Source organism: Eptesicus fuscus, chromosome 3, assembly GCF_027574615.1.
Source record: "Eptesicus fuscus isolate TK198812 chromosome 3, DD_ASM_mEF_20220401, whole genome shotgun sequence".
Lineage (NCBI taxonomy): Eukaryota > Metazoa > Chordata > Mammalia > Chiroptera > Vespertilionidae > Eptesicus > Eptesicus fuscus.
Window position 1 is genome coordinate 42,621,291 of NC_072475.1, and position 23,569 is coordinate 42,644,859.

The window sequence follows — 23,569 nt, forward strand, 5'->3', positions numbered from 1 at the left end:
TGATCATCAGAGAGATGCAAATTAAAATGCAATGAGGTATCAACTCACACCTGTCAGAATGGCTATCATCAACAAATGACAAGTGCTGGTGAGGATGTGGGGAAAAGGGAACCCTAGTACACCATTGGTGGGAATGCAGACTGATACAGTCACTGTGGAAAACAGTATGGAGTTTCCTCAAAAAATGAAATATGGAACTGCCATTTTACCCAGTGATCCCACTTCTAGGAATATATCCTAAGAAACCCTTAACACAATCAGAAAGAATATATACACCCCTATGTTCATAGAAGCACAATTTATAATAGCTATGATCTGGAAACAGCCCAAGTGCCCATCAGTAGATGAGTGAATAAAAAAGCTGTGGTACATGGAATACTATGCAGCAGTAAAAAGGGAGCTTTTATCCTTTGAGATAGCATGGAGGGACTTGGAGAGTTGTGCTAAGCAAAATAAGCCAGTCAGAGAAAGACAAGTATCACATGATCTTACTCATGTGGAATCTAATGAACAAAATAGATCCAGAGACATGGAAGCATGGAGCAGACTCTCTCAGAGGGAAGGCAGGGGGTGGGGTGGGGTGGGGTGAGTGGGAAAAGATCAAACCAAAGAACTTGTATGCATATATGCATAACCCATGGACACAAAGGGGGTGGTGGAGGCCTGGGATGGGGGGCGGGCATGGGTTAGAAGAGATCAACAGGAGACAAAAGGGGACATATGTAATACAGTACTTTGAACAATAAAAATTTTAAGAAATAAAAGCCCCTCCATTCCCCATCATATGATCCAGCCAGGTCATTACCTCTATTTCTCCCCTGCAAGAAATGGGAGATTCAGTCTTTGGAGAAATGGTGGGGAGGAAATTACCAAAGAAATACAAAGATTTCCCAAACCCAAAGGTCATGAGTTTCTAGACTGACAGCCCATGAGTGCCCAGCATAACAAATGAAATTTCAGAACCTTGGGGGAAATGTAAATTATTAGAACCTCTGGATTCAACAGCAAATATAGAGATGGGAGGTTAGGGGCTAGATTAAAATTGGCCCTGACCGGTTTGGCTCAGTGGATAGAGCATCGGCCTGCGGACTGAAGGGTCCCAGGTTCAATTCCGGTCAAGGGCATGTACGTTGGTTGTGGGCACATCCCCAGTGGGAGCTGTGCAGGAGGCAGCTGATAGATGTTTCTCTCTCATCGATATTTCTAACTCTCTATCCCTCTCCCTTCCTTTGTGTAAAAAATCAATAAAAATATATTTAGATTGAAATTGAAGGGCTTACTGAAAGTATATTAGTGTTATGGCTATGAATATCAGCACACACCAACATATCTCCAGGCAAAAACAAACTGAACACTGCAGAAAAGGACCTAAAAATATATATTTTTTGTTTCTTTTGGTGGGAAAATAAGCTGTATTTCCCCAACTTGATCACCCTACAATGAAGCCTGTTAATAAGCCTTGGACATAGACAGCTTCCAATCAGCTTTTTAGTATTTCACTCTCAAATGTGAATAGACTGCCAAGGGCCATCAACCATTTGAGGAGACTTCCAACACAGAAGGCAGAGACTAAAACAAAATTGAAACCAAGGAAACAATGACAAGGAGTTTTTTTAAAACTTCAGGAATGAAGCTATAATTCTCAAAATTAAAAGAGAATGAAGAAAGTGCTATAAAAAGGAAGAACCAGAGAACAAAAGAGTTCTTAGAAATTAAAAATAAATAAATTGTTTCCTTCCACTGAGAACTGGAGGACTAGAGACCAAATAGGAGGGAGACTATATCCATCCTTACATACTTTCTGAATTTTGAATTATGAATATTTTACCTATTCAATTGGATAGAGGAAAGATTGAAAACAATATTAAAATCTTGCAACAAAGTGAAGTCATCTATCTATCTATCTATATAATAGAGGAATATACAAATATGCATGGCGCCTGGCAGGAGCCAGAGACATCAGGCTGCACCCCCTGCCTGGCAGGGCTTGACAGGGGACCTCAGGCCACGCCCCTTGCCCAGTGGAACTTGACAGGGACCTCAGGTCGTGGTCCCCCACCCCAGTGCCAGGCCGGGAGACCTTAGGCCACAACCCCCCGTCTGGCGGGGCTTGACAGGGGACCTCAGGCCTCGGCCCCCGCCCGGAGGGGCTTGATGGGGGTGGGGCCAGCCAGGTCTGGGTCTCCTGCGTTTTCAAAACACGTGTGGGTGGTTGGCGGGAACTTGACTCTAGGTTCCGCAGCACGCCCCAGACTCTGACAGGAGGGAGATTTTCATATACATTTTACTAATTTTCTTTCATCTCTGATACTTCTATTATAAAGAAAGGGCAAATAGCAACATTAAAATATTTCCTCTAATTAATTCCCTTTTAATGTGCACGAATTTTGTGCACCGGGCCACTAGTTTAAGAATAAAAGGAAATGTCCCTGACCAATGTGGTTCAGTAGGTCAGCGGCATACCACACAACAAAAGGGTTTGATCAGGTTTGAATCTCCGTCTGGGCACATGCCTAAGTTTTGGATTCATTCCCAGTTGGGGCACTTACAGGAAGTGGCCAGTTGATGTTTCTCTTTTGCATCAATGTTTCTCTCTCTGTTTCTCATCCTCTCACTGAAATCAATAAAAATGTCCTCAGGTAAGGATTAAAATAATAATAATAAAAAGGAAATGGCCCTGGTTGGTATGGCTCAGTGGTTGAGCGTTGACCTATAAACCAGGAGGTCACAGTTCAATTCCTGGTCAGGGCACTTGCCAGGGTTGTGGGCTCTATTTGCTGTGGGGGATGTGCAGGAGGCAGCCAATCTATGATTCTCTCTCATCATTGATGTTTCTATCTTTCTCCCTTCCTCTCTGAAATCAATAAAAATATAGTTTAAAAATAATAAATAAAATAAATTTTTTTAATTGTCTAGGAAAAGTGAAGACAAATAAATAGTATGAGCTAAAAAATGTATACTGGGGGGGGGAGGGAAATGGGACAGAAGATTGCTGTTCAGAGCTTTCTTTTTTTAAAAAATATGTTTTATTGATTTTTTACAGAGAGGAAGGGAGAGGGTCAGAGAGTTAGAAACATCGATGAGAGAGAAACATTGATCAGCTACCTCCTGCACATCCCCTACTAGGGATGTGCCCACAACCAAGGTACATACATGCCCTTGACCAAAATCGAACCTGGGACCCTTCAGTCCACAGGCTGATGCTCCATCCACTGAGCCAAACCAGTTAGGGCTGTTCAGAGCTTTCTTAATACTATTTGACTATGCACACATGTTGCTTTGATAGAAATTTAAAGTAAAGGGAAGGTGAATAAACAACATAAACTGATGAACAAAAATAGAACCAGAGTCATAGAAGCATCAAACAGACTGTCCAACCTATGAGGGAAGGCAGTGGGGAAGAGGGTAAGAGATCAACCAAAGGACTTGAATGCATGCATATGAGCATAACCAATGGACACAGACAGTGGGAGCAGGGGTGAGGGTATGTGCTGGGGGGTGGGGTGGCTGGGGAGAGGTCAATGGGGGAAAAAGGAGACTTATATAATACTTTAAAGAATTTAAAATTAAAAAAAGAACAAACAAATGAATGAATAACAAAAAATAAAAATAAAGGGAAGGTGAGGTAGTGAACACACAATACAATATATAGATTATATATTATAGAGTTGTACATCTGAGACCTACATAATTTTATTAAGCAATGTCACTCCAATAAATTCAATTTAAAAATCTATATATATAAAAGCCTAAGCTTTTAACCAGTCGACTGGTTGCTATGACACGCATTGACCACCAAGGGGGCAGACGCTCAATGCAGGAGCTGTCCCGTGGATGGTCAGTGCATTCTCACAGCGGGAGTGCCACTCAGCTGACCACTGACTGAAGGGCGCTAGACTCAGGGCTCACAGCTGCCCACCACAGCAGAGCGGGTGCGAGCCTACCGAGGGGAGGCGGCAGCAGGCGCAGCGGGGCCAGGATGAGCAGGAGTGGCAAGCAGTGTTGGATTGCTGTTTTCGCCCCATCCCTGCAGGCCATCCTGAGGGACCCCACTGGTGCACAAATCTGTGCACCGGGCCTCTAGTAAAAATATAAAGGGAAAGGTATGAAATGAAAATACATGCTTTGTGCAAGAGATAGCTAATAGGTCACCTTGCTGAAGTAAAAAATTTAGTCAGGCCCTGGTGGGGTGGCTCAGTTGTTTGGAGCATCGTCCCATACACCAAAAGATTGTGGGTTTGATTTCCATTCAGGGTACATACCTAGGTTTCGGGTTGGATCCCTAGTCCAGGTGGGTATGGGAGGCAACCAATCAATGTTTCTCTCTTTCTCTCTCCCACCCTCCCTCCCTTTCTCTCTCTGAATATATCCTGGGGTGAGGATGAAAAAAAAAAAATTTAGCCAGGATATATAATGAAACAAAAGTCTGTATAAGATATAGGTTAGATCATGGAGGGTTTTCCATGTCATACTAAGGATATTTGGAAAGCATTGGGGAATGTGGAGAAGTTTCTGAGCAGAAGTGTCTGAAAAAGCTACTTATTCTTGAAATGTTAATTTGGCAATAGTGTACAAAATGAAGTGAGAGGAGCTCACACTTGTTACTGTGACCTAAAAGGACCTGTGTGAGCTGGCTCCAGTTTATTTTCTCATCTAACACTATCCCTGCAGTTACAATGGCCTTCTTCTGTTCCTCAAATTAGGCAAGTTTTTTCCTGCCTTGAGCCCTTATACTTGTGCCCTCTGCTGGAATGCTCTCCCTCCAGACCAGACCTTCTTATAGCTGCTTCCTCATTAGTTCTAGGTTTTAGCTCAAATGAGAGGCGTTCTCTGACCACCCATAACCTTCTTTCTCCTGTTACATCACATCACTCTATTTTATCTTTTTTTTAAATCTACTTTTAGCCCTAGCTGGTTTGGCTCAGTGGGTAGAGCATTGGACTGCAAACCAAAAGGTTCTAGGTTTGATTCTGGTCAAGGGCATGTACCAAGATTGCAGTCTCCTCCCCGGTGGTCAGTGTTTCTCTCTATCTTTCCCTCTCTAAAAAATCAATGGAAAAATATCCTCAGGTGAGGATTTAGTAAATAAATAAAATAGAACTCAGAAACTAATATATATATATATATATATATATGTATTTTTTTATTGCTTTCAGAGAGGAAGGGAGAGGGAGAAATAGAAACATCAATGATGAGAGAGAATCATTGATCTGCTGCCTCCTGCACACCCCACGCTGAGGATCGAGCCCACAACCCAAGTATGTGCCCTGACGGGGAATCAAACCATGACCTCCTGGTTCATAGGTCCATGCTCAACCACTGAGCCACCCCAGCCTGGCACTCCATTTTATCTTTTTCATAGAATTTGTCACTTTGAAGTTTATTTGCAAGCCTCCTTCCAGATAAGTAAATGTCCGGAGGGCAGCCTTATGTCTTGTTTTTGTTGTATCTCTTGCAGCATGCCTTGGCACTCAGTATTCATTAGTAAGGGATGAGGAGATCTGTTAGGAACCAATTCTATCTAGTTCTTGTTTGAGACTTACTGTCCCATTCAGACGTGCATCTTCATTCTTGCACTCATTCTGCATTCAGTCCATTTATTTTTAAAAAAATATATTCTTACTGATTTTAGAGAGGAAGGGAGAGGGAGAGAGAAATATCAGTGATGAGAATCATTGATCAGCTGCCTCCTGCACGCCCCCTACTGGAGACTGAGCCCACAACACACGCATGTGCCCTGACCAGGACTCAAATCGTTCCTAGGTTGCCGCTCAACCACTGCTTAATAAATGGGCTGGGCTCAGTCCATTTATTAAACCACTGCTTTGCACTTAGGTACTGAAGTTGTAAGAAGGAATCAGCACTAGATTCGGTAGACCTGATACCCAGCAGCTGTTTCTTAACAGACCCTGCAGGGCCAGGGCCATGTCGAGGTCACTTTCCACCAGGGATACTTGGTCTGAAGCGTCACCCACCCAGCCACCTCTAGAGACCAAAGCGACCTCTGCATTCCACCCCTCCCAGCTGCAGGGGAGCAGCCCATCCCCGCTGCGTCTGGAGCGTGGACCTGGGAGAGTCCAGGACCGTGGCCATCCTGGTGAGATCGGCCTTTCCGTCCCCGGGGGCCCAGACGACCGCGGCCACGCTCCCCGGGGGGCCTGGGACCCGAGCGCAGGAACCAGCGCGCCGCCCGGCGGGTGGGCGGAGTGTCTGCGGCCGAGGCCCCGGCCATCTGCCGCGAGGCCAGCGCGGCTCGGCGGCCGGGGGCGGGGCCGCGCCGGGGCGGGGCGCGCCGGGGCCGGAGTTGGGGAGCGGGCCGGCCGCAGCCCAGAGCCGGGAGGGCCACGGCCACCGGAAGAGTCGCCGTCGCCAGCCGAGCCGGGAGCGTGGGGAGCGGAAGCGGCGGCAGGCGGCGCTGGGACCCGGGAGCGGCCGGAGAACAAGGGAGCTGGCGGCGCGGCTGGCGCGGGGCTGGGCTGAGCCGCTGGGCCGCGCTGAGCGCCGCCGCCGCCGCCGCCGCCGCCCGAGAGGCCCGGCCCGGCCGCCGGAGCAGGCCGCGCGCGGGCCGCCGGGCCCGAGGCCGGAGCCATGGGCGAGACCAAGATCATCTACCACCTGGACGGGCAGGAGACGCCGTACCTGGTGAAGCTGCCCCTGCCCGCCGAGCGCGTCACCTTGGCGGACTTTAAGGGCGTTCTGCAGCGGCCCAGCTATAAGTTCTTCTTCAAGTCTATGGACGACGATTTCGGGTGAGGACGGTCCCCGCCTCGCCTCCGGGGGACCCCAGCCCCTCCGGCTTCCAGAGGCCACTCGGCAGTTTGCACCCCCCCTTGCTACACTGGCTTCTAGCCCTGCTCTGGATTCTAGGGGCCCCTCGGCCATTTGGGCGCCCCTGGGTTGTTGCAGATCCTGGAGCTCCCGCCTCTCTAGGAACCTTGGCCCCCTCGTTTAGGGGGACGTCCAACTCCCCAAGAGCAATCAGAGGACCAGCCCAGGAAGCCCCCTCACCTCTCAGCGACCAGCGGCTCAGACACACACACACACCCCTCCACCCAGTCCCGGAGCCCGAGTCCCCCCACCCCCCTCCCACCCTCCTGCTCAGGGAGCCACCTTTTAAACACAGACTTGGGGTGTTTGGCACTCGGCCTTCTCCTTCTCCATCTTCTCAGCTCCACAGCTCCGAGCCATATTTGGAGTACCGTGCATCCCAGGGCTGTGCTGGGGGACTTTGAACTGAGGGGAGGGGGAAGCGAGGGGTGCTCAGGCGCCAGGCTGGAAGCTAAGGCCTGCAGGCCGGGAGTTTAGCTGTTCCCCCTTTCCTTGCGGGGTGTTTAGGATGTTGTTGTCAAGGGAGCAGAACGCCTGACCCCTAAGGAGGAACCCGCACTAGCCCAGGTGCTGATTTCCTCTCCAAACTGGGGCCTTTCCCTCCAGACGGTGGTCTTGGAAAGGGCCTCAGAGGCTGGGTAGGAGCGCCAGGAAGCGTCTCTTGGTATTCACCTCCCCTCCCTGCCTGCCTCGTCTTCTCCTCCCCAGCTGTGGGCTTTGGACAGGCCGAGTTTGGAAGCAACGACTTCCCCTTTAAGAAGGGATGGAATGTTGGAGCCGGAAGGTTCTGTAGCAGCTGGCCTGGGAGGGGGAGCCTGGCCATCCCCTCACACACACCCCAACTCCTAGGGGACTGGGGGAGGGGAAGGCCCCCACACTTACTGGGCGCTGGGCCTGGAGGCCTGTGGGGAAGCCTGAAGGCAGCCTCTGCAGCCCTAGCCAGAGGCCTGCACTGCTCTGGAGCGGAGGCCCCAGAGCTGAGTGAGGGAAGACATTCTTCTCCCCAGTGTTCATGTGTCTGGCTTCTCTCCCAGGACCCCAGCCCTCCTGGCCCTGGGCAGCAAGCACCCTCTCCCTCCTTGGCCTGGCATGTTTTGTTGTCACCTTTCCCCCTGGAACTCGGGGTCTGATGAGCCCATGAGCTCCTGTGTGTGAAAGTGCTTTTCCAGTGGAAAGTGCTATGCCGCTTCTAACCTCCTTTCTGTTGTGGTTATACTTACCCCGGGGTGGGGGACTCCTGATGTCTAATATTGTCTGGCCTCAGTCCAGAGACAGACACCCCTGCTTTCGGATCCTGGCGGTCCAGCCTCTCTAGGGACTCTCCTTTGGAAAATTCTGAAGAAGGATGAAATCAATCTGCAAGGGATGGGAGGGAGAGGGTGATGCCTTGGCCTGGTAAGAGAAGAATAGAGTTAGGAGAGTCTGAGATACTGCCTCAGGGACTGGGGTAAGGGCAAATCAGCTGGAGTCCAGTGCGCTGGCCCTACCCCAGGCCAGGCCTAACGGCAGTCATAGGAGGCCCCCCATTACATCTGCTCACTGTTGACAATATTGTTCTTTAAATTCACTGTCAGTCCACTCACTCTTTCTTAGCTTGACCAAAATCAATAATAGGAAATCACCCACCTGATTTTCTATTTATATTTCTTTATAAGATATGTTAAAAATAAATGTTAACTGTTGAATTAGGCAATGTCCATTCAGGTAACACCTGAACACATCTTGCATACGTCACTGGTACTTGAACCATCCTTTGTAAAGTATCAGAGTAGGCCATTTTTACAGGATTGAGAACAATGCTAAAAATGAAATGGAGGAGATTGATTTTGGAGATTGATTTTGTTTTTATCCCCAGAAGGATTAATGAGCAGACCTGGTAGGTTTACCACATAGGACTAATAGCTGAGGAATAGAGGAATGTGTGTGTGTGTGTGTGTGTGTGTGTATGCGCGTGTGTGTACACATTTAACAAACTCTTTATGGTGCTTACAGTGTACTAGGCACTGATTTAAGTGCTTTTCTAATTTTTACTCATTTCTCTTAACAGCCCTATGAAGTAGGTAGTAATACCATCAGTTTACAGATGAGGAAATTAGAGCACAAAAACCTGAAGTAACTTACCCAAGGTCACACAGTCTGGCTAGTTAGTGACACAGCTTGATTCAACAACAGGAATCTGGCTCTGCAGCCCAAGGCCTTAATCCCACTATTATAGGTATTACTATTATTATCACTGTTTTACAGATGCAGCCTCTCTGAGGGAGATGCTGAGCCTTGGCAAACTGTAGAGGTGATAGGGCTGCCACTTAGCCCCATAAGAGGGGGTCAGGCAGAGGCCAGTGACCCCTACTGACAGAGGGGCCGTGGGTCAGAGGAGGAAGGCTGCTGTCTCTGCATCCCCTCCAGGCTCACCCTCTGAGGTACTGGTTGGTGAGGTCTCAAGAAGTATTTGTCAAGCTCAGGGTAGGCCCACCCCTCTTAACCTTTTGCACTCAGATGTCAAGTGTGACTTGACACGGTTAGCATTAGAATAAAGGAATCGAGAAAAAAGCAAGCGAGTGCAAAGGGTTAAATTGTTTGGGAAATGGAAGAAGAATAAGCATTTTTACCCCTGAGGAGATCGTGTGTAGAACACAGTACACATTGCTAGAGTGGCCTTGAGCTGTGGAAGGGACAACATGGGAAGTAGAGTCACTATGTTCCTCCCTGCTCCCTGTCACACTGTCCTGCCTCTGGGCCTTTTGCCTGGAACACTGCTTCTTCCCCTGGCTCTCCATGTCCAAGTTCTCCTGTCCTCTGGGTGCAGCTTTTAAAGTTACGGTATTGTATCCTATTTATTCAGACACCTGCTCCTAGCCAGGACTTGACATCGGTATCACTCAGCAGATGTCTGTCCAATGAACACTTCTGCTGGTCTTACCACTCTGACCACTTCCCACATGGAATATGCTTATGTGAACTGTCCACTGGACTGTAACCTCCGAGAACAAGGCAGGCTCCAGGTCTGATGCTTCTTGAGGTTCATACAACGGCAAGCACGGGATCTAAAACTCACTGGGCTCTCTCTCTCAGCAAAGGCTTTTTAATTGCATGAATGGTGAATGATGGGCAGATGTGTTTGGTTCCTGCCCTTACAAACTTACTCCTAGTATGGATCTTGCTAAAAATTCACAAAGTTAGAAACTAGCTTTTATGGTATGCCTGGACTGTGCCAGGCATTTACAAATCCCATTTACCAGGATTGAGACAAAGGCTTAGAGAAGTTAAGGAACTTCTCTAAGATGGGAGGGCTAATAAGTAGCAGAATTGGAATTGAAACCCAAGTTTGTGAGAGTGTGGTGCGCGCACAAGTGCAGTGGATCCCTGAGCCATTTAGCGCCACTGGGTGGGGGGGGCTGTCTGAGGCTGATCAGCTGATCGTTATGAGTCAACAGAGCCTTGGCGACCTGTCAGTGACCCCCAGAAAGAGAGGAAACATCTGTAGCTAGAGCTGTGTGGTGGGGCCTGCTGGGGGAGAGGGCTGTGGGGATTCAGCCACAGTTTCCCACCACAGGGAGACCCTCTCTAAAGCAAGTCACAGAGTCCCTGCCATGTGTCCCACACACCTTCTTTTCCTTTTGAGCCCCAGTTCCCACAGGGGGCTGTAAGCTTAGGGTGTCCTTTGGCTGGACTGGCTGACAGATCTGAGCTACTTCTCTCTGTCCCTTCTTGCCCGCCTGTTCTGTCTCCAGGCTTTCTGCCATGATGGCCCTGAGCAGGATGATCTGAGCTGCTTTCTCGGGGTCGTTGTGGGGCTGGAAATGGTGGAGGAGCCAGGGCTGGATGGGTGGGGGGAGGGTAGGCTCGGCCTTCGAACTTGGCTGTGAGTCCAAGAATGTGAACATCGCAAGGAGCCAAGCACGTTCCCAGTTCTGGGCAGAACTTCTTCAAGAACAGGGAGAACTGGGCTTCACAGCCTCCTTCCTTAGTGTCTTCCCTCTCTGCTCACAACTCCAGGCATGTGTCTCCCTCTTTCCCCTAATCACATCTTTCCAGCTCTGTCCTCCTGGGTGTTTGATGCAGTCTGGGGGACCTCAAACCACTCCAGTTCCTTTCACTGGCCCCAAACTGTAGTCATGGTCTGACTTCTTGCCTCACTGCATGACTATGACCACATCCCACCCCCCATGCCTCACATCACTGCCTCCCCTACCTCACCTTCCACACAGACCCACATCACCTCTGTCGTACAGGACAGAATGTGAAATACTGTCGAAAGCCTGGGGTTTAGAGTCAGACAAGCTGGGGTTGAATTTCAACTCTGACATCTAGCTCTGTGGCCTTAGACAAGTTACTGAATGTTTCTCAGTTCCTTATTCATAAAATGGGGATCATATTGTCTATGCCAGTGGTCGGCAAACTCATTAGTCGACAGAGCCAAATATCAACAGTACAACGATTGAAATTTCTTTTGAGAGCCAAATTTTTTAAACTTAAACTTCTTCTAACACCACTTCTTCAAAATAGACTCACCCAGGCCATGATTTTGTGGAAGAGCCACACTCAAGGGGCCAAAGAGCCTCATGTGGCTCGAGAGCCGCAGTTTGCCGACCATGGGTCTATGCAATGAGGCTGGTGTGAAGAATATATATTATAACTGTGGGGAGATAAGATGGTACAATCGGTAGGAATAAAGGCTTTGGAGTCAGGCTGATGAGGATTCAAATTCCAGCACTTCACTTATTGGTGGTGTCACTATAGGTGAATTTCTGAACCTACTGAACCTTAGTCTCCCCATCTGTACCTTATATATAGCATTGCTGTACTAAACGAAATGATACAAGTGAAGTGTTCACTTAGTGCTTGGCCCATAATACACGCTCAATAAATGAGAGCAATTGTTACTATTATCATAATGGCAGTAAATGTCTTCTCCCTTTTTCTTTCCTAATTTCCTTAAATTCCTCGCCCACACCTCCCAGAAGAATGTCAGCATTCCCAGTTGAGAAGGGAAGGACAGTAATCAGGGTGTGCTTATTCCTAGTTTAGGGTCAGAGGGAAAGAAAAAGTCCAGCCCCTGAGAGCCTTACTGGGGATGGATAAAGCACTCTTGAGATTCTAGGGAGTGGTTGCACTCATGGGGGACAGCGATCTGTCAGGTGTAATTTGCAAATCACCTGGTGACCGAGAGAACACCCCAGAAGGCAGCTGGCCCATCCCCACCCATGCTGTTGTTTGAACAGGCTTGTGCTGGTGGTTTGGTTCCCAGTTTAGGGTGGAGGAGCCCCTGAGAGTTGGGGTTGTGAGGACACCTCCATTTCTACCCCAGAAAGCTCATTGACAGCCTCCCTTTCCTTGCAGAGTGGTGAAGGAGGAGATCTCAGATGACAATGCCAAGTTGCCCTGCTTCAATGGCCGGGTGGTGTCCTGGGTAAGGATCCTTCCTCAACCCTCCCTCCGTCCACATTCCTGCCATGGGGTGGATGGAGGAAAGACATCGCTAAGGTACAGCTGGTGGTTTTATGTTTCAGTATCTGAATTGTCCTTGAGTTTCTAACTGAACAGTTTCTACCCCAAATTCTATAGCCTGGGTGAAAACTGGGGGAGAGGTGTGAAAGGGAAAAGGTGGGTACAGAAACATACATAGGAGGCAAAATTGTTCCCTATGCCCTTTGAGGCATTTGCCTCAGGTTCCCTTCTGTCACCTGCTGGACTCTGCCTTGGACCCTTACTCTCTGCCCCATCCCTCTTCTCCGCCCATGCTTCCCTGCCACCATCAACCTGGCAGAGGGTCTGCTCCCCAGGTCAGCTGTCCTTGCATAGTCCTGTCTCCTTTCCCTCCGTGTCCCCTGCTTCATTCTCCCCAAGTCTTCATGCCCTGCCAGAAGCCAACTATCCTACTTCTCCCTGGTGCCCTCGTGCCATACCTTCCCATTTTCTCCCCATCAGCTGGTGTCAGCTGAAGGCTCACACCCAGAGCCAGCTCCCTTCTGTGCTGATAACCCATCGGAGCTGCCACCTCCCATGGAGCGCACAGGAGGCATCGGGGACTCCCGGCCGCCATCCTTCCAGTGAGTGTGACCTGAGGGTAGACAGGGCCTGTGGGGAGGGCCAGATCAGCTCAGCTCAGGGCTGGGGGAGGGAGCCCCCAGCCTGCCCCCTCCCCCACCAAGTCCTATCTTCCCTGCAGCCCTCATGCTGGTGGGGGCAGCCAGGAGAACCTGGACAACGACACAGAGACGGACTCCTTGGTGTCTGCCCAGAGGGAGCGGCCTCGCAGGAGGGACGGCCCGGAGCACAGTGCGTCTTCCCTGAACAGATGCCTTCCCCATCCCTGTGCCCTCCCCACAGCTTCCACTCAGCTGACCACCTCTTTGCCCAGCTTCCTGAGCTCTGGATAGGACTGGCCCCAGTGCAGCCCCTAGCCTGCCTCTCCTCCCTTCCCTCCTCCACTGGGCACTGTGAACCCAGCTGCCTCCATCCCCTGCAGCAACCCGGCTAAATGGAACTGCAAAAGGGGAGCGGCGGCGAGAACCAGGGGGTTATGACAGCTCGACTACCCTCATGAGCAGCGAGTTGGAGACCACCAGCTTCTTTGATTCCGAGGAGGATGACTCCACCAGCAGGTAGGGCCTTGGTTTCATGAGGACTGGTGGGCAGGTGATCCCTGAGGAGCTCTGAACCCTGAGGATACTGGGCCCGTGGGAGGGATGTGGGCTTTGTGCTGGGGACCTGGGCCCTGCAGTGCCTCTTATGGGGCAGGGCTAGGTCAGCCTGGTGGGGAACGACTGTGGGCCCCACAGGTTCAGCAGCTCCACAGAGCAGAGCAGTGCCTCGCGCCTGATGAGAAGACACAAGCGGCGGCGGCGGAAGCAGAAGGTTTCCCGGATTGAGCGGGTATGGGACCTGGGATGCTAGGGATGAGTGGGGCAAGGCCAGGGCTTCTCCGTCCTTAGGCCCCCTCCCCTCGGGTCAGGGTTTAGAACCTTAGAGGGAAGGTGGTGGCTGAAGGCTCACCTTGAGGAGGAGCTAGGGGAGAGCAGTGAGTTCCTGCCACCCCTGCCTGCTGCTCAGAGTCTCTATCTATTCCAGTCCTCATCCTTCAGCAGCATCACGGACTCCACTATGTCACTCAACATCATCACGGTCACTCTCAACATGGGTGAGTCTGGTGAAACAGCACTCTTGAGTACCTACTGTATGCCAGACACTGGGTAGACTCAGGGAGTTTAAAGAGACACAAGTTATGTTCCCTGCCCTCAAGGAGCTCTCTTTCCTAAACCTAAACGGATTATTTCAGTATCTCATGATCAGGGCTATGGCAGAGAGAAGCACCCAGAGCTATGGAAGCAGAGAAAAGCATCAGGGAAGGCTTCCGGGAGGAAGTGATTTCTGAGTCCTTCCCATTTCCCCATGTTGTAGCTGTTGCATTCTTGTTCTCTGATTTCTGCCCTACCCACTCTTTTAGGAGATAGCTGGATGTAGTGAAAAGAGCCCCAACTTTGTCTGGAATTTAAATGAGTTTGAATACTGGTTTTGCCACTTAATGGCTTAGAAGAGTCACTTAAATTCTCTGAACCTCAGTTGTCCACTCTGTAAGATGAGACTGAGAGTCCCTGCCTCACATCCAGCAAGGATTAAATGAGCATGCTGAACACAGTGCCTGAGTCCAGTTCAATAAACGTTAGTTCTTGTCCCGTTCCACTCTTTCTAATAAGGGGCTCAGAATTTGGTTAGGAACCTTGCTCCCATCTCAAGGTCTTATTACTTCCTATAGAAAAGTATAACTTCTTGGGCATCTCCATTGTGGGCCAAAGCAACGAGCGTGGTGACGGAGGCATCTACATTGGCTCTATCATGAAGGGTGGGGCCGTGGCTGCTGATGGACGTATCGAGCCAGGAGATATGCTGTTACAGGTACCATTGTTCACTGTGGCTGGTGGTGTAGCTAGGGAGTTGGGGAGATGTACCCTCTGCTCCTTCTCATTCTCCGTACCCTCTCGACCCTGTTCAGAGGCCCCTTCTTGGTGGGGGAAGACCTCCTGATCCACCAAGCTTCCCTAACTCCCTCCCCAGCACAGCTGCTTATCCCATTCCTGGTCCTATTTCCCAGGTAAACGAGATCAACTTTGAGAACATGAGTAATGACGACGCAGTCCGGGTACTGCGGGAGATTGTGCACAAACCAGGGTATGGTTGGGCTGAAGCATTACGGAGGAGGTGCCAGGCATTTCTGGCTATCAGGCAAGGGGCTTGGTCTCGCCTCCATACATCCTGCCCTCACCAGGGACACCCTTGCTTTCAGGCCCATCACCCTGACTGTAGCCAAGTGCTGGGACCCAAGTCCACGTGGTTGCTTCACATTGCCCAGGAGTAAGTGGATGGGGAACTTGGCCCTAAAACTGGTGTCTGGCATACACGAGCCCTGTCTGTCCTGCCTTCTGTGTTGCCCTGACCCCTCACATCTACCCTGTTGGGCCCAGCACTGGGCAGAGTGGGCAGCGCCTAACTCCTCATCCTCCCTGCAGGCGAGCCCATCCGGCCCATTGACCCTGCGGCCTGGGTCTCCCACACTGCAGCCATGACTGGCACCTTCCCTGCCTACGGCATGAGCCCCTCCCTGAGCACCATCACCTCCACCAGCTCCTCCATCACCAGCTCCATCCCTGACACAGAGCGTGAGTGTCCAACCCTGTCCCCTGGTCCCAGCAGACAGGGCCAGGTGAGGGGGACTGATGAAGGCCCACGTGGAGACTTGCTTGAAAGGCAGAGGGGCTGGAGGGGGCTCGGCTCTTTCCAGCTACCTCACACTGCAGCTTCCCTCAGGGGACACCCGAAGCTCACTAAACAGTATTTGCTTCTCAACTGGTATTGAGCACCCAGTGAGCCTCAGTTTCCTCTTGTAAAATGGGACTAAAGATGTGCACTTTACCAGGTTCCTGGGGGTTAATGAGAGGATATAAGTGAAGCAATTATCACAGTGTGTGGCATAAAGTAAGCACGTAATGACTGCCATTTTTATTATCATAACACACATTATGCACTATACTAAGCACCTTCATTTACATTATTTAATTATCTTCAAACATCCCTATAAAATAGATGTGAAAGTCCCTATTTTTACAGAAGAAACTGAGTGTCCAAGAAGTCAATAATTTGTCCAACACTGGTCCATATGTATTAGGTGGTAGAACTGGAATGCAAACTCCTGTCTGCCTAACTCCACACCCCTTTCTGCCTGACCATTTTGCTTCCCACCCCCAGGCCTAGATGACTTTCACCTGTCCATCCACAGTGACATGGCTGCCATTGTGAAAGCCATGGCCTCCCCTGAATCCGGACTGGAGGTCCGAGACCGCATGTGGCTCAAGATCACTATCCCCAACGCTTTCATCGGTGAGAGGGCCCCATGGTGGGATGAAGGATGGGGAGGTGGGCAGTGAGGGAGCAGGATAGACTGGGCACCCAATAACTCCCTTGAGCTGGAACCAGGCCCAGCCTCATGGCTTCTGTGAGGCCAGATGAGCCCAAGGTGGGCCTCCCAATCAAAGGTAGCCTTGCTCCCAGGCTCGGATGTGGTGGACTGGCTGTACCACAATGTGGAAGGCTTCACTGACCGGCGAGAAGCCCGCAAGTATGCAAGCAACCTGCTGAAAGCTGGCTTCATCCGCCACACTGTCAACAAGATCACCTTCTCCGAGCAGTGCTACTACATCTTCGGTGACCTCTGCGGCAGTACGTGCCTCCCCACTTCCTCGCCCTGTCTTCTGGCTGGGAGGGGGGCGGTGCCCAAGGGTGTGGCAGCAGACTCCAGGGAACCCAGAGGAGGGGGCAGCAGGGCTGGGCTCCCAGCTCAAGGCCTGAGAATTTTGTGGTGGAAGCAGAACCAGGTTCAGCCTCTTCACCTGCCTTGCGTCCCCTGGAGGGGCTGGCATTTTCTAAGGGCCTGGCACCATGCTGATTGTTTCTAAAACATCATCTCACTCTATCACTCAGTCCTCACAACCTCCTCTCCACCCTTGGGGAGATGGATTACTATCCCTGTTTTCAGATGAGGAAACTGAGATATGTAGAAGGTAAATAGTCCACCCCAGGTCTCACTACTAGAAGCAGAGGAACTAGGCCATGGGTCCAGGTCTTTCTGGCTCCAGAGCCCTTGTTCTCCCCACCATCTGGGTTTGACCAGGTGTGTAGTGGTGCAGAAACATTGTCTTAGCAAGGCCGGAGTTCCTATCCTTGGGCCTTGCTTAGCTTCCCAGCATCAAGCAGGTTCCACCAGGGTAGACGTAGGATCTGTCTGAGGCCCCATGTCCACAGCTTCCTCAGACCTTGTGGAGGGACTGTGCTTCAGGATGGAGCTAGAGAAGCTATCAGGGGCAGGTTGTAGAGAGGGGTGGGGAACGTCCGGCCTGTGGGCGGTATAAGGCCCTCGAAATCATTTGGTCTGGCCCTGCCGAGGCATTAGGGGTGAGCTAATTAAATGTCTGACCAAACATAACAGGCTAATTTTTAAGTTGATAATTTTATATGGCCTGTGAATGATGTTATAAATATCCAAATGGCCCTTGGCAGAAAAAAAGGTTCCCTACCCCTGTTGTAGAGGATTCTACAAGCTATAACAAGGAGCCGGACTTGATCCTGAAAGAGTGCAAAGCCAATTAGGGTTAGTAAGCAGGAGAGGTCTGTGTGGAAGCCCTCTTATCGTTCTGAAGCCCTTTGGAAGGGGAGTTTGCGAAACAGGACAGCATCGCTCAGTGTTGGGAGCTGAAACCCTTCCCCAGCAGCCACCTCTACCTGAGGGAACCTTCTCTGAGCCCAGTGGTGCTGGCTGGAGTCCAAAAACTAACTCTTAAAATGCTTCAGATTAGGTTCTAGGGATCAGGAAAGCTGTTTCTGCAGAGCACAAGTCCTGGTGGAGGGTGGGTCCCTGGCCCTCAGCGGCTCCAGTGTGGCCACATGGAGTAGATGCACAGAGTTTTGGAGTTGGACAGTTCTGAGTTCAAGTTCCCCTCACTGTGTGAATATGAGTGACACAGCCTCTCAATGCCTCAACTTGTTGATCTGTAAGATGGAAGTAATAGTAGAATCTACATCATAGAGCTGTTTTGAGGACGATGTAATGTATATAATGCTTTCAGCACCATGTTTAGCCCACAGAAAGTACCCTTTAAAAAGTTGTCCGTTCTACATATATTTAATTGATTCTAAGATGAACACTTATTTCGCATTTCAGTATCTGAAATTGGAGGGCATCTTACAACCTGTGGCTTCTTAGACTCAATCAAGTGTGGTTATTGGCATCCTTAGCAGAAGTCAGCCCTGATCCCACATTTCCAGGGACACAGAAAGCTTTTCAGAAGAGCTCTGGTTTTTGCTCAAGAGACACCCTGCCACCCCTGGGTCCTCGTGGATCTTCTACCCATGGACCTGGCCACCAGAGGCCCAGCTCAGGGAACAACGGGCATAACAGGCCTTTTCCTGCTCCCTGGCTGAGGTGTCCTAAGCTGGGAGCGTGGCCAGCTCACAGGGAAAAGCTGAGGACCTGGGTAGCCCCAGGAGCCCGTAGTCACTCCCCTTGGGATGATAGCCTGGAGGTTGAAATAGTCACCAGCTCCTGGAACATGAGCCAAGGCAGGCCCCTGCTTACCACCACCCCCACCCCCACCCCTCAGGCTAGCTACTGGCCTTGACAAGTTCATGGCGAGGCTGGAAGACTTCATTGTCTGCTTTAGACCCTTGGGCCCCCTCTCCTTATCTCTTCTCCCCTGGAAGGTTGGGCTGGCTTACTGAAGGGCTAGGAACAAAGGGCTCAGTCTATAGCTGGCAGGCCTCTGGGACCTGGTACAGATGGGGTGTGAGCAGGGGGTGTCCCAGGCAGGTCATTTGTCTAGTGGGCCCTTATATTCCCTTCCAGGTAGTTCCAACATTAGTGGGGGCATCCTTATCCTTAACAGGTTCATAATTTACTGGGGGAGCCAGAGTCCTGAAAGAAGTAATGTTAATACAGTGAAGACCCACGCCTCCCTGGGAATGGGTGGAGAGCACAGAAGAGGCACCTAACTTGTTCTCTTTCTGGGCCCTTCCCACCCCATTCCCACCCTCCCAGCAGCACCAGAAAATTGATTCTGGCCAATGGCCTTCTATATGGGGAGGTTCTGAAAGGCCCTATGTTCATTCTGGTTTTGGTTTTTTTTTAATATATTTTATTGATTTTTTTACAGAGAGGAAGAGAGAGGGATAGAGAGTTAGAAACATCGATGAGAGAGAAACATCGATCAGCTGCCTCTTGCACACCCCCTACTGGGGATGTGCCCGCAACCAAGGTACATGCCCTTGACCGGAATCGAACCTGGGACCCTTGAGTCCGCAGGCCGACGCTCTATCCACTGAGCCAAACCGGTTTCGGCCATTCTGGTTTTTAATGGGTATTTTTTTATTGTTAGGTGAGAGGGGAGGGCACAATTTCACCAAACTGGTCCCTACTCCTTACTAATAACCTCAACTGGAAATGTAAAAAAGTAAGCAAGTTTTAGCTTCTGTTCTGGCTACAGTTTATGTTGAACTCAGGCTGGTCATTTAACCTCTCTGGACTGCACTTACTTCATCTGGGAAAAAAATGTGCCTAGCACCTTCATAGGGTTGGGGTAATGTTTGTATGAGATAGTGTTTTGTATTGTGCCTAATGAATTGCAGGTAGGCAGTATCTACCTGGTCGTTGGCTGAGATTTCAGCTTCCTACATTCCCCTACCTTTTACCCTCTAAGTCAGCGATTTTCAATCTTCTTCATCTCATGGCACATATAAACTAATGACTAAAATTCTGTGGCACACACACAAAAAATGGTTTTGCCAATCTGATAAAAAAGATCAGTATAATTTTGACTCACTCACATGGGATGGTTATCGTTGTGTTGGCCACTGTCCTTTTATTTGACAATCTAAGGAAAAAGAGGTCAGAGCCCTCACTAGTCAGGTACTGCATGTTTCAAAAATTCTTGTGGCACACCAGTTGAAAATCACTGCTCTAAGTGAACAGAATGAGTTTTGTCCCTTCCAGTCCACTGAGGAAGGAGGAGGCACTGCCAAAGGCTTTTCTGGGAGTTGGGTGTCAGGGTTTGGCATTGAGGCAGGAATGGTGACTCAGGGCCTCCCTGAGAAGGGTTTTCCCTGGGGCTGCCTCTGCAGGGGCTCCCTCTCCACCACCTCTGCTGGGTGGTGGGGAGAGTCTAAAGAAGGAATGCGAGCTCTCTGGCCTAGGCCTCCCCCCATAATGGCGGGAAACTGCCACTGCTGTTGTCATTTCATATGCATCCAGTCCAGCCTAGGCTGGGACCTCTCTCCTGACACAGAGGTGCAAAGGTATGGGAGAGTCCCAGCATCCGGCCCTCTCCTGCCCTCCACAGACATGGCCAACCTGTCCCTCCACGACCACGACGGCTCCAGCGGTGCCTCTGACCAGGACACACTGGCCCCTTTGCCGCACCCGGGGGCTGCCCCTTGGCCCATGGCTTTCCCCTACCAGTATCCGCCACCCCCGCACCCCTACAACCCGCACCCAGGCTTCCCGGAGCTGGGGTACAGCTACGGCGGGGGCAGTGCCAGCAGTCAGCACAGTGAAGGTAAGGTGCGGGAGAGACCCAGGTGAACGCCAGGCTTCCCCCGCGAGCTCTTGGACATCCACCACCCTGTCCCTGCCTGTCCCCTACAGGCAGCCGGAGCAGTGGCTCCAACCGCAGCGGCAGCGACCGGCGGAAGGAGAAAGACCCGAAGGCCGGAGACTCGAAGTCCGGTGGCAGCGGCAGCGAGTCGGACCACACAACCCGCAGCAGCCTGCGGGGCCCCCGGGAGCGGGCGCCCAGCGAGCGCTCGGGGCCTGCCGCCAGCGAGCACAGCCACCGCAGCCACCACTCGCTGGCCAGCAGCCTGCGCAGCCATCACACGCACCCGAGCTACGGCCCCCCTGGCGTGCCCCCTCTCTACGGCCCCCCCATGCTGATGATGCCCCCACCGCCCGCGGCCATGGGACCCCCAGGAGCCCCCCCAGGCCGTGACCTGGCCTCGGTGCCCCCCGAACTGACTGCCAGCAGACAGTCCTTCCGCATGGCCATGGGAAACCCCAGTGAGTTCTTTGTGGATGTGATGTGAGCAGGGCCCCTCCCCCACTTCCATCCCACCCCTAACCTGGCTGGCTGCGTCCCTCTCTCCACCTGTCCAGTCTTTTTTACTTTGTCTGGTACCTGAAAGGGAAATAAACGGAACTAAATCCAGGCGCGCTAACTGCTCGCTGAGCTCAGCGAGGGTGGGGTGACCCACACATAGCTATTGCGGCCCCTAACCTGCCACCAGCCCCCGCTTGTCCCTCTGCCCACTAACTGCTGCACAGGACTTCTCAGGATCCTTCATGTCCCTGGGACCCAACTCGCTGGTGCTGCTCCTTACTCCCTTCACCTGTGCAAACACTTCAGGAATGCAACTGTGCCCTTGAGGGCCTGCTCAGCCCCTTATCCCCACCATTTCCCCACCTCAGTTCCCTTCCACCATTCATTCAGCTACACCGTCTCCCTATTAACCTCATCCCCACAAGCATGTGTCCAATCTCTGAACTGCCCCCCCACACACACACATACACGCAGTACTGACACCAAAAAAATACTTGCTTCATCTGCCCCGAATGGTCCCTTGCCTGCTGCCTAACCGTCTCTTGCCTGCTGCTTACACCCTAGAGTTGTGTGGGTCACCTTTAGTAAGTATCCATGCTCTCCCTTCCTGCACTGGGCCCTGACCAGGAGCCGTGGGAGCCTTCGTTGCCTGATCTGCTAGTGGCTTCCAGGGAGCATCTCTGCTCTACCCCACCCTTTGCCTGCAGTTGTGTGCTGGTTCCTTCAGACCCCTAACCCTACTAACCAGCAGGCTCATCTCACCTCTGGGCCTGAAACATTTCTTTTCTTTCTTTTTTCCTCCCCAATTTTTCCTGGGCCTGGAGCAGCCAAGAATTTCGGGCTGTTTGACTTTCTGTGAACCCCCAGCGAGGGGAGGCCCAGCCTCCGAGGAAACCAGGAACCCTGCTTCAACAGCCCCTCAGGGCTTCCCGAGGATATTCAGCCCCCACACCCACACTGCAGCATGTCACTAGGCTTCTGGGGAGGGCTCCAGCCCTCTGCCCATATATGAGAGACCGTTCGCCTTTCCAGAGAGTGTGCGTGCTCTCACTCTTTTACACACATGCACACACACAGGTGCCTATGCAAGTCCACTTAAGCCTCAGGGCTGGTCCCTGCCCAGAGGGCTGGCCTCTCTCCCAATTTTCTCCCAGGTTGTGGGGCTGGTCCCCTGACTTACCTCTATCCTTCCTCCCCTTCCTCATAGCCCTTAAGCCTCCCCCACATGTCCCTATCATCGTCCTACCAGGATAAAGCCCATATGTGGGGCTCATCAGAGGACTCCCCAGACAAACAGGCTGTTCTCCCCTTGCCCCCTGCATTGCACACTTTTTCCTGTTGTCACACCACCATGATACCCCAGAGCATGATTGGGCAGGGAGACTTCTGGGAGTGCCAGGTTTGTATTGTTAACCTATTTTCTACTTTAAACAATTTATGACTTTAAGCCTCTTCTATAAATTCTTTTGGCTCACTTGGGCTCCCATATTTTCAGAACTGGGGTGTCAAGAGATGAAGTACTAAATTCCAGGCTTTGGGGCAAACCAGGGAAGGGGCATTTGGCATTCATTTAAATACTTCCTGGTTTGTTTGTTTTTGTGAGTGAAGGCTACATTGGAAATTTGACTCGGTCTTGCCTGCCTTCTAGCAGTTCTGGTTTGCTCCCAACCCAGACCATGGCTCCCTCTAGCCACCTGGGAGGAGGACTGCCTCCTATACATCTCCTTTTTTTTCTGACTCTGCCATGTCCAACTTTCTTGAGGATTCTTCCACTATTGCTCATACCTTCATTGTTGGTGCTCCCTGTGTTCTGTCTTCAGTCCACTTCTCTTTCCTATTTACTCCCCATTGGTATCATCCATCAGGAGGTCCTTACCTGCCTTTGATATGCTGGGGATTTTCAAATATATCTCTCCATCCCCAATTTCCCTCCAATCTTTAGATCTGTGTTTTTATTATCCACCGGACATCTCCATGGACATATCTATATGGACTCAATGCATTTCCCCCACTTCATGAATTCCTAGTTACTTTCACAATCTACATAGGCTCACCAGCTAGAAACATTTATGGACTTAAAATCCCTTCCCATATCTTACTATTCAGCAAATCATATCCATTCTACTCCAACAATCTTTTCTTGAATTCAGCCCTTCTCCCCTCTGCCTCTGCTCTAGTTCACAGGAGCATGGGATCTGGAGTTAAGTTACTCTGGGTTTGAATCCCAGCTCTACTACTTTTTGGTTGTGTGATAGGAGAGTTATTTAATCTCTCTGAGCCTCAGTTCCCTCATACGTAAAATGATGATAATAATACCTACCTCACAGGGTTGTTGTGAGGATTTAAATTAGATATTGTACGAAAAGTGCCTAGCACAGTGCCTGGCACACAGTAGAATAGGTGCTCAATAAATGGTAGCTATTATTATTATTATTATTATTATTATTATTATTTGCTCTAAATTGGTAAGGATTTAGGGTATTTATTGAAGATAAATCTTTGGGAAAGGTAGGAGTGAAGCCTTGTGTGCTGGTTCAAGGATCAGAAGTGCCTATGTTTGGTCACTTAATGGCTTCAGGTAATGACCACAGTTTTAATGAAGG

The 23,569-nt window shown here is 50.7% G+C and overlaps 1 protein-coding gene across 1 annotated transcript; it reads left to right on the plus strand.

The window, feature by feature from the left end:
- Positions 1-6,321: 6,321 nt before the first annotated feature.
- DVL3 (dishevelled segment polarity protein 3) lies at positions 6,322-23,399 on the plus strand. Its single transcript, XM_028133972.2, has 16 exons — positions 6,322-6,749; positions 12,169-12,238; positions 12,757-12,878; positions 12,998-13,107; positions 13,298-13,433; positions 13,611-13,704; positions 13,900-13,969; positions 14,585-14,724; positions 14,921-14,997; positions 15,113-15,180; positions 15,336-15,485; positions 16,072-16,203; positions 16,375-16,542; positions 20,211-20,426; positions 20,516-20,926; positions 21,794-23,399. The coding sequence occupies exons 1-16, from the start codon at positions 6,589-6,591 to the stop codon at positions 21,823-21,825; spliced, it is 2,157 nt and encodes a 718-aa protein (XP_027989773.2). The 5' UTR covers positions 6,322-6,588; the 3' UTR covers positions 21,826-23,399.
- The last annotated feature ends 170 nt before the right edge of the window (positions 23,400-23,569 follow it).

Excerpts from the sequence above, each read along its gene's own strand:
- DVL3 (XM_028133972.2), top strand. The coding sequence starts at position 6,589 with ATGGGCGAGACCAAGATCATCTACCACCTGGACGGGCAGGAGACGCCG. Across the intron at positions 12,879-12,997 it reads TCCCGGCCGCCATCCTTCCA|CCCTCATGCTGGTGGGGGCA; the intron begins GTGAGTGTGACC and ends TCTTCCCTGCAG. Across the intron at positions 13,434-13,610 it reads GAGGATGACTCCACCAGCAG|GTTCAGCAGCTCCACAGAGC; the intron begins GTAGGGCCTTGG and ends TGGGCCCCACAG.